General features: G+C 37.4%; 1 protein-coding gene across 1 annotated transcript; it reads right to left on the minus strand.

Annotated features, from left to right (window-relative positions):
- Window positions 1-10,864: 10,864 nt before the first annotated feature.
- Window positions 10,865-11,395, minus strand: LOC145981731 (uncharacterized). Its single transcript, XM_083115139.1, has one exon. It carries the CDS (start codon window positions 11,393-11,395, stop codon window positions 10,865-10,867), a length of 531 nt encoding a protein of 176 aa, XP_082971265.1.

The following is an 11,395-nucleotide window of genomic DNA, read 5'->3' on the forward strand; positions in this document are numbered from 1 at the left end:
CACACAATCTCCCCTCCCGCGCTTTCTGCGCATGCGCACACGGCAATTTCGAGGCCTGCGTAGCCAGCCAGCGTTGTCAACAGAAGTTCAAGAGAGCGAAACTTTCATGCAACAGACACAAAACTCTTATCCGAGAGAATCTTTGTTGCAGCCATGCCAACCTTAGCATAATGATGCTAAACCTTGCACAATTTGGGGTTCGTTGGCAACTAGAGCACCCTTTTTTTTTTCGTATACTAGAAAAATCGGTACTTTAGTATTATAGTATGGAACCTAACCTAACCGAATGACATGTTTTCGAGGGGAATGTAATTTAACGAAAACAAATGAGGTAGTCCGTATAATACTAAAGTGCCGAAAAATCTAGCATAATTTGCAAACTTGCTTCTCTGGGAGGGAGAAACATTTCAAAAGACGATAATTTAAGACTAATAAGCTACAAAAGCTCAGGTGGTAATTTTAATCGCGAATAGATCCTAGCACAATTTATCAGCATTTTGCATAATTTCCCAGAATAAACAGCACTTTTTCTTATCGGGAGGTTGGCAACGCTGTTTTGTAGCTTCTTCCCCACCAGTTGGTGGCGTCCTCATAGAATTTGCTTTGGACGGACTCAAGCGCGGGCAAATTATTTTAGCTGGTTTATGCTTTTTGTTCAATCTCTCTATCATTTCTGCAATAGTTTGTCCATCTTTCTCCCTCTGTTACTTTCTTTCTTCTTCTATGCAACTGTTTTTACACAGCTTTCCTTCATTTTCTGTTTATTCTCTTCTTACTTTTTATCTTCCTGTTCTCCTTTCATTTTTCTGCTTTTCGTTCTATCTTCCGCTTCTCTCTCATTCGCTGGCTTCCAGTCAGTGATGTGCCGTACACTATAAGTTTACGTCTACATGTAATCTACGCATGGTCGTAGGCAGGAAAAAATTTCGGGGAGGGTTCATTCATAATTGTTCCCAGGGCGTCGCCAGAAATTTGAATAATAGAAATAATAATAATAATACGCGTAGATTACATAGACTACGTGGACAATCTAAAGTGCATTAAAATTAATTTTCAAGGGTTTCATGAAAGGAAAGTGACATTTTCAACTATATTGGTTCCTAACGAAATGAAAATAATCCTATTTACAACAAAATTTCTCTTCTCTTCTTATCAACAATGGAAGAAGATAAATAGTATGCAAAAAACAACAACAGATGGCAGTCGTGAAGCAAGAGTGGTCTTTTTCCCATAAAACACTAGAATATTTCCTATATTAGGTCCTTTTCCTAGGTGAGAAATTGTTCGAATTTGGAAGAAAGAGTATGAAAAGTTCTCCTCACACATCAGCAACTGATACGCAGTAATTTTTTGTTCTAATTCTACGGCGCCCTTTGCTAAGTTTCGCCATGTTGTTTACATACATTACGTCATCAACGTCATCACCGCTTCCAGTAGATACACTTTCCTACTCTTCATCAACCAACTCGCGTTTTTTCTTGATCACCATCCAACATTCTGATATACCCTCACTTCGTACTTCCCTTACCCACTATCAACTCGACTTCTAACAATAGTCAATATATTGTTCTAGTTACCCGAACATCGGATCTAGTCAAGGACGTAGTTAGGGGGGACCAGGGGGTCCAGACCCGCCCAAAAGACTAATGACAAGAATTAAATAATAAAATAACGAGAATTAAATAAAAATGGTTCCCCACAAATAAAGTTGACGATAAATAAAAACAAAACTTTAGCAATAAAATTCCATCATTCAAGAAATAAGAACAATGACGAACCAGTAATAAAAATAGAAAATGAACGCGTCAATTATACAAATTCCATAACATTCCTGGTTATTTGGATACAGGAAAATCTCAACTGGGACATACATATAGAGCACCTAGCAGGGAAATTAAGCAACACCATATATGGTTTACGAACCTTAAGAACCACAATAAACAAGGAGGCAATAAGAACAACATATTTCAGTCTTTTCCAGTCACAACTAACATACGGAATTGTATTTTGGGGGAATGCTAGAAACAGTGCAATTTTTTTTTAATTTTGCAGAAGAGAGTAGTAGTACGAATTATAGCAGGAAAGAAAATAAATGAACCATGTAGGAAAATATTCAGAGATCTTGGCATTCTACCATTACCTTGCCTATATATATTACATTTACTGTGCTATGTAAAACAAGATATGTCTAGTTTTTTTTATCAAGGAAGTACATCAATACAACACAAGAAAAAAAAATCACAATCTGGTTATACAAACTCACTCTCCTTGAAAAAGGTCCTAAATTCGTAGGTATCCACCTGTGTAATAAATTACTTGATCACATGAAAACAATGGAATCAAGTACCCAATTTAAGAGGGAATTAACAAAATTCTTATTACGACATTGTTTTTATTCAATAAATGAATTAATAAATTTGTAAATATTAAATTACATAAATTGTCAACAAAGAGAGTTCGATTGTTCAGAAAATGGAATTATATAATACTATTTATATTATCTTGTACGAAGTATTCACTATATGCTATTATTGTGCTAAATGATCATTAATCGATTCTGTATATATATATTGCATGTTGTATATGTTACATATTTACTTTTACATTTTATTTTTACATCAAAAAAAAATTCTTCGCTTATTATTGTGCTCGATTTAAATTTTGTATGTAATTTCACTCCCATAGTGTATTCTTCATCTATTTGGATTTCCTTCATGTAGAAGGTCTTCAAATCATTGCCGTAATTCTTGTCTATAATTGCATTAATATTTTATTAGTGTATCTGGATTTCCTTCATGTAGTAGTTCTTAAAATCATTGCTGTAATTCTTGTCTATAATTGTATTAATATTTTATTAGTGTATCTGGATTTCCTTCATGTAGTAGTTCTTAAAATCATTGCTGTAATTCTTGTCTATAATTGTATTAATATTTTATTAGTGTATCTGGATTTCCTTCATGTAGTAGTTCTTAAAATCATTGCTGTAATTCTTGTCTATAATTGTATTAATATTTTATTAGTGTATCTGGATTTCCTTCATGTAGTAGTTCTTAAAATCATTGCTGTAATTCTTGTCTATAATTGCATTAATATTTTATTAGTGTATCTGGATTTCCTTCAGGTAGAAGTTCTTCAAATCATTGCTGTAATTCTTGTCTATAATTGTATTAATATTTTATTAGTGTATCTGGATTTCCTTCATGTAGTAGTTCTTAAAATCATTGCTGTAATTCTTGTCTATAATTGTATTAATATTTTATTAGTGTATTTGGATTTCCTTCAGGTAGTAGGTCTTAAAATCATTACTGTAATCCTTGTCTAAAATTGTATTAATATTTTATTACTGTATGTATTGTTATATGACGATTTCCATACCTATGGAGATGGGTCAACGAAAATAAAGAATATGAATGAATATGAATATATACTTGCTGTTCAATCCGCAAAACTTATTGGAAAGCAAGGATTGTATTGTGATCATAGGACTTTGACTGACAGTTCCAAAGAATAATTAGGCAAGATTTATTACTACTTATAATAATATGCATGCAATATTACCAGGAACTTTACTTCTTGTCAATTGGATCTAATATCCTTTTTATTTTCAACAAATATTCAATTCTTCTTCTTTGTAACTGATCAGTGGTGATTTATTTATTCATTCTTAGTTTTCTTAATCTATTTGACATTAATTTCCTTGCCAGGGCTTTTTTTATATATAAATTTTGCCGACCTTAACTATACGGAAGCTAGATAATGAATATGCTGTTATATCACTATCCTTACACGTTTTACCTGTTAAGGTAATCGGAAATGGACCTAGAGTTTAAATTTGGAACCGAACCACTGTGCCTCCAAAGGGAATCGAACCCGATACACTTCGAGAGAATAGTTTTTTATTCTTTCTTCAATGGACCTCCGCAGGATTTTTTCCGGGGTGGTAAAGGAGGCATTTCCCCCCCCCCCCAACAATAGTGATGTTCCTTAAAAAAAAAACATTATTTCAGTCTGAAATTATCATGTTTCTTCAACACATTTATAATAATTATCATAAATTACTGTGACTGAAATGAAATTATGTGTGAAATCTATAATTTTTAGATGGACATTCATTTTCAGGGGAGACTTGACCCCCTTGCCTCCCGCCTCCCTTCCGGACGTCCATGCTCATAAATTATCTTACCTGGCAATGGAAGGAATTATTATAACGACATACAATAACAGCTCTGGATCCCAATTTTTCCAAAACTCTTATCTCTAGAACAGCTTGGTTCCTCTTCATGGTACCACATGTTGTTTGTATAAAATAGTGCAAGTGTAGGTTAAAATTGATTATCGGTGAGGTGAGATACGCGACTGAAATTTGAGCCTCCCAACTGTAACTTTTCGGTCCGTCGATGCTGGGCGTGGGTGTTTTTTGTGTCTCCCTTAATTAATTTTCATTTTAAGGGGAGTTTTCATTTACTACATTGTTTTCTTCATCATTCATCCTCATCTTCGCGATTAGCCGAAGGAAAAACAAAATAAACTAAATCAAACTTTCTTCCTCTCCACACTCTTTTATCTTTCGTTCTTCTATTGTTTTGTTTTCTATGTATTATTCATTCTGTCTCAGCTTCTCTATTCTCTTTTTCGTCCTTTCTATCATGGTCAGGGCAGGGCGTCCGCAGGATTTTTCCAGGAAGGTTTTCTTTCCAGGGGGGCAAACAAGACATATTTTCCTAAATAATAGCGTTGTTCCCTCAAAAACATTGCTTAAATTTGAATTTTTCAAATTCATGCAATAATTAACACATAATATTGTGGCTAAAATGAAATTATATGTCAAAAATATATAATTTTTGGTTGACTTTTATTTTCCAGGAGGGGGCACGGCCCCTCTTGCCCCCCTTCCGGACGCCCATGGCTACAACCCCTCCAGATATTTTGAGAAGATCAAATTTTTCAAATGAAAGCCGAAAGCAGTAAATGAAAATTCCCCTTAAAATGCCCACCAGTTACAATTTATTTTGTCTGAACAACTTTTAATTTTTGGTCGCAGGGAAATTTTGTTTTGTTTTAGTAATTGAACCTTGCTACAGAGAAGCGCGGACTCTTTAGACAAAATTCACGTAAATTTTACGATAGATTTTTTACTGTTCAGAGTGTTGGTAATTAGGTTGCCAACTTGGAAAAGTGAAAAGTTGGGACACGTCACAGAGATGGGCGCCCGCAGAGGAGGGTCAGAAGAGGCACTTGTCCCCTCCCCACGACTCGAGATATCAGGAAAAGAACATAAATTCTAATTGAGAGCATGTGGCGTGAAAACATGGATGAGGGGAACGAGAGTGTAGAATAAGTGGTCTCTGTACATCGTGAAAAGTACGAAAAAACAAAGAACTGTTCGTCAACAAACCCGAGGGGGCAGTTGCCCCCCACTTTTTGCCCCCGCACTCTACTAAACCTTGTCTACCAAGGGAAAGTAAATTGCCCTTGCACCCCAGTTTTGAAACCCAATCGCCGCCACTGCAACAAAGTGATGTTTATGGAAAAGAAGCAAGTTAGCAAGTCAAACCCAGTTTCAATTTAAATTGTGGGCTGAAGATAATGGCAGAGTGGATAACACCAGGGTGCGAAATCCTGGGGTAATGGGGTGATGGGGTGATTTCTCCCCACCAACAATCTTGGCCTCCAAAATACCCCCACCAAAAATTTCCTGGGGGGAGAGTTTTTTTTACAACAAACAAAAAAATCAGGAATTACTTTTAATTTCAAATATACTTTACTAAGAATAATATCGAAAACACACACAAATTAGTGTGGTTGTGAGTGTTCAATGCTTCTCTCTCTCAAGAGATCTAATCAATATCTATATCAATATGCACAATAAAAGTAAAACAAGAATGCAAGACAATAATAACTATGAGATCTAATTGATTTACATTAACATAAAGCAAAAAGTAAATAAAACTTACACATAAGAAAAGCACTTCCAACTATTTCATAATTTATTAACATCTTTAACCAGTTAGCACAGGAACAAGTTTGCCAGTTTATACGTAATATCGATATTGTAATATCTGATATATAAAAGTAACATATTAATTTCTTTATTTGTAATTAATATTAATAAAAATATATTTTTAATTTAGTATTTTTTTAAAAATTTTAATAACATTATAAATATGTGTATCGTAAATATATTTGTGCGGATCGGGGGCGGTTTGTAGATTAAGATCTTTATCCCTTCACCAGTCTTCAATGATTTCGCACCCTGGATAACACAGTGTGCTACGGCGTCAGAGGTCCTGGGTTCGAATCCTGGCACGACGTGGGTGTTCTTTGTGAGTGCCTCTTCATCAATTTCATCATATCATCACTCCTCATCTTCGCGTTTAGCCAAAAGTGGCAGAAAGGCGAGGCAAAGCAAACCAAATCAATTAAGGTTCCATTCCCCCATTTCACACTTTCGTAGTTGTTCAGATTCCACTTTAAACTGTAGGTCCAGTCAGGCCCGTAGCCAGAATTGATCTCCAGAGTGGGCTCACAGGTTATTAGGGGGGCTTTGTAAATCAAGTCCAATTTTCAAAAGTTTAACAGTGTTAAATGAAGGTAAATTATGTGTGTGGGGGAGGGGTGTCATTAAGTTACATAAAGTTTAGAAATATCACACAAATACTACATTTTTTCTATATCTTTTAAAATATCGCTTGAAGTGTTAATTGGCTGCTACTAAAATCATCCTTTCCTACACACTCCATACTATGTTTGATGATACAGATATTTATATCACCCAAGAAAAGATGGACACTAGTCAATCATAGTGCCTAGCGTACATTCCACTCCCTGGCCTAAACAATAAAACTCCCCTTCGTTCCCAAAACTTGGGAGCTGTTCACCTTTGACGCAGATGCGGAAGAAATTTGCATGATGACATCAAAGTCACAGATTTCTGTATAAATGGGAGATCGCAACAGGGGCAACGAAGGTACAGATAAAAACTTCCCCTGTGAAGGAACTTTCTAAAGTCTAGAGAAGAGAATCTTCTAAATACTTCCTGCTACTCAGGCTTCTTATAAATAAGATGAACGAATGTAATAACGGCTGTTCATGCTCCCTGAATTTATCCTTCACCAAAGTTGTGAGCAAAATAATATCTGCTGTCTACATTTTCACTCTTCACTGCAAACAAATTACACAAAATAGTTTTAGCTGATATCAAGGGGGTTGACCTCAGTGCCAGGCTGGGCTGAGCCCCCCTACTTGAGCGCACTACCCTAAAAAGCTGCCTGTGTTTCCATCTGTTGAGGCAATTAGTAACTACGTGAAACGTGATGCTCTGCACATTGAACTAACTCCCTAGAGTGCGCGTCAAATCTCCTGCATATGGCCTTGAACGACTGAACAGCACCAGCGAATCACGGACGTGCGGCGTTGCCTAGTTCAGAAGCTACTAAATCGTGTACCTGGCGCTCGGATATAAATAGATTATTTCAAGTGTCAGTAGTTCAATAGATGGAAAGATAATGAATTGGCGAATATGTACGTAAAACAAGCGTGATTGTAGCTTATACCGTTCCCTCTGTAGAAGCAATGTTATTATAAACGTATTTGCATTGTATCGTTTTTGCTCTCCCTTCGTTCCTGTTGCATTCCGAAAGTTTTCGATAAGCGAAGAGAACAGGGCACGTTCTTTCCCAGTGATGGTAGAAGAAGTTGACGAAGAGGATACCGTCATTGTTCGTTTTTTTCATGTGTTTAGTGGGTGTGTGCAGCATATCGTTGAGTAAACCAAGTGGTAGTGATGGCGAGAGAAGAGAGAAAAATACAGTGTTGTACGAAGCCAGGCACGACAGGTGATTTTTCAGGTGTACAAATTTTTTTTTAAAAAAAAAAGTGTTTGAGTGACGAACAAAGAAGTAAAATTGACTTTAAGAAGTGCCAGGATCTAACAGCTCAAGCGTGTGGTGTGAATGAAGCTACCGTTTCTCGGATATGTTCGGGGGCAAAACAATGTGGATCGGGGCCTGCTCCAATGTTTCAATAACGTAGACTAGAAAGCACATTAACATACCGAAAAGAACGACAAATTTAGATGACTTTGAAAAAAGACGTAGTTCGTAGAACAGTCTTTGAAATTTACGATCGTGGCGAATTTTCTACTGCCAAAAAGATAACGTACTCTTTACGGGACAAAATATCTTACAAAGGCTCTATAACTTCCACCTTGAGAATATTGAAAGAATTATGAAGTCCCTAATCAGGTATGTTCTTATCTCCCGTTAAATTTATTATATGTTATATTATCTAATGTTCCTGCTCTCCGTGACAAGGCGTTTCGTTCGACCACGCTGTCTCTTTTCCATGTGAGATTTCGACATGGCACCGCTGCAGTGCGCTGCTATTGGCTATCGCCATATGCAGGAGATTTGACGCGCACTATAGAAAGAAGCAACTCTGACACTCTCCCGACGAGGACCCGCAGCCGCTAGATAAAATAATGGCGGGTTCGCTATTTATTACGAGTTTATAGTACGCTCTGGCTTCCAAATAAGAAACTAATTTTATTTTTCTTGACTTAATGGATTGTTTTGACACACTTAAAATTATCCAATATCAGTATTATTACTGAAATTATAATCTAAGAAAAGTACTACGTATAAAAATTGTGTTCGCCTCCTACCTCTGTGGCAGAGTAGTTATCACAGCGCAAGGAATCACAGCGCGCTGCGATGCCAGGGCAGGCCCGTAGCCAGGCAGGGGCCAGGGGGGCTCAGCCCCCCTTAGCAGGGTCGCCAGCCCCCTTGACATTAGTCAAAACTATTTTTTACTCTAATTTGTTTGAGGTGAAGAGTGAAAATGTAGACAGAATATATTATTTTGTTCACAACTTCGTTGGTTCATCTTTTTTATGAGCAGAAGTCTTAGCAGCAGCAAGTGTTTAGAAGATTCTCTAGACTTTAGAAAGTTCTTTCATAGGGAGCTTTCTTTATCTGGACCTTCCCTGCACCTGTTGCAGCCTCTCGTTTCACAGAAATCTGTGACTTTGATGTCATTATCCACATTCCTTCCGCATTTGCGTCAAATGTCAACAGATCGCAAGTTTTATTGCTTTGGCCGGGGGTGGAATGTACGTTAGGCACTATGATTGAAGTGAATGTTGTACATTTTAACATGTATGATAAGGGGCCTCCCCGATAGCGCAGTGGCAGTGTCGCCGCCTTGTAATCAAGGGGTCCTGGGTTCGATACCCGGTGGAGGCACAAGTGGTAGGTCTAGTCCCGACTAGCCTTACTGTGCATAAAGTGGACTTAAAACACCAACTCAACAACATGTATGATATAAATATCTGTATCATCAAAAATAGTATGGAGTGTGTATTAAGGGATGGTCTCAGTAACAGTCAGTAGCACTTCAAGAGATGTTTTAGAAGATATAGAAAAAAACTAGTATTTGAATGATATTTCTAAATTTTATATTTTAAATTAACTTTATGACTCCGACACACATAATTTACCTTTATTTAATACTATTAAACTTTTGAAAAATGGACTTGGTTTACAAAGCCCCCCCTGATAACCCATGAGCCCCCCTGGAGGTCAGTTCTAGCTACGGGCCTGTGCCAGGGGTCCCGGGTTCGAATCCCGGGGTGTTCTTTGTGAGTGTTCCTTCATCATTATCATCACTCATCCTCATCTTCGCGATTAGCCAAAAGTGGCAGGAAAGTGAAGTAAATAAAACCAAATCAATCAATCAAAAATCGTATTGTAACTGGTATTGACTATTGAATAGTATCAGTGGCGTGGCGTAGGATTTTTAAAAGTGTTACCGGTTATTAGTCGGACATTTAAGGGAGACTTGGGCGCCTCCCCACCTCATGCCCCCCCCCCCCAATGTCTTCCAAGTAGTTCATATAATATTAATCTCGTACGTCTGCAATTCAATACTAGATTTTGGTAAAATTATTAATCAGGAAAAAAAAATGTTGACATAAGGACTGAAGTGAAATCGCAAACATTGGTTGTTTACACAATAATACGTAATTTGATACTTACAGAAACATCGAAGGCTAATTATAGAGCAGATCAATCCGACGACTCTTCTTTGAAAATAGTTATATGATGCTGGGGTCCCGGGTTCGAATCCTGGCTTGGGCATGGACGTTTATGATGTCTATTCATAAATTTAATCATATCATCACTCATCCCCATCTTCGCAAATTAGCCAAAAGTGGCAGAAGCGAAGCAAAATCAATTAAATCAAATCAGAAAAGTTCTGTGATGCTGTCATGAAGTGAAGTTTTTCATTTGAATTTGGATTTTGGGGTTCGTCATGGTCATGGTCGGAGTTCCGACATTTCCGACACCGTCATTTGCGACACTAAGGCAAAAACCGTTTTTTTCCCGTCATAAGCGACACTGCTTGGATTTTCCCCTACGATTTCTAATTTGTTTACCAGAATTAGCGACATTTGCGTACGTGCAGCAGCAATAGCGTCTGTTTGTGTTTTTGTTGTTTTATTCACTACCACGAGTACTACAAATAACAAATATATTATGGTATATATCGCAATGCACACCGGAGCTGCTTTTGCATAAAACGTCCGAGCAGGCACACTGTTCGCGCGCTCTCGCCTGACTGGCGCAACGTTCTTACTGGCGTGCGTATAAAGAAAACAAATGCATGTTGCTATGCGCGCTAAACGCTGTGTTCTTGATGTGACATTTAAATGAAAATAACACATGATTATCATACATTCTCCCCCCTCTTGGTCGTACAATAGACCAAAATAATATTATACTGTACTTATCTGTGACGTGATTACACTTAATCACCTTATAACTGCAAATTGTTATAATGACACTAAACTGCACTAAACACTAAACTATTGTTCAAAATCATCTTCGATGGGAAGTGGTACAATCTTGACGACTGGTCTTCTGTATACACCTCCTTTAGTCTTGACGTCGACGACTCGAACAAGTCCATCTTTACCAGGATATACTGCTTCGATGATGCCGAGATTCCAAACAAGGGGAGGAAGTCTTTCATCCTTCAGTATCACAACGGTACCTGCTTGAATCTTCTGCTGACGAGTCCACTTGGATCTCTGTTGTAATCCATGTAAATACTCTCTCGACCAACGATGCCACAATTGTTGGTGAAACTGCTGAATTCTCTGCCATCTTGTCAGTCTGTTGACTGGTAATTCGGAGATGTCTGGCTCGGGTAACGAGGATAAAGGATGACCTATGAGGAAGTGACCAGGTGTAAGTGGGGTTGGATCTGTTGGATCTTGTGAGATTACAGAAATGGGTCTTGAATTTAAACACGCTTCTATCTGACACAATAATGTTGTCAATTCTTCGAATGTTATCGATGACTTGCCTATTATGCTTACTAAATGATGTTTCAT

The sequence above is a fragment of the Lepisma saccharinum genome, chromosome 30 (genome assembly GCF_977018435.1).
Source record: "Lepisma saccharinum chromosome 30, izLepSacc3.1, whole genome shotgun sequence".
Classification (NCBI taxonomy): Eukaryota; Metazoa; Arthropoda; class Insecta; order Zygentoma; family Lepismatidae; genus Lepisma; species Lepisma saccharinum.

Excerpts from the sequence above, each read along its gene's own strand:
- LOC145981731 (XM_083115139.1), bottom strand. The coding sequence starts at position 11,395 with ATGAAACATCATTTAGTAAGCATAATAGGCAAGTCATCGATAACATTC.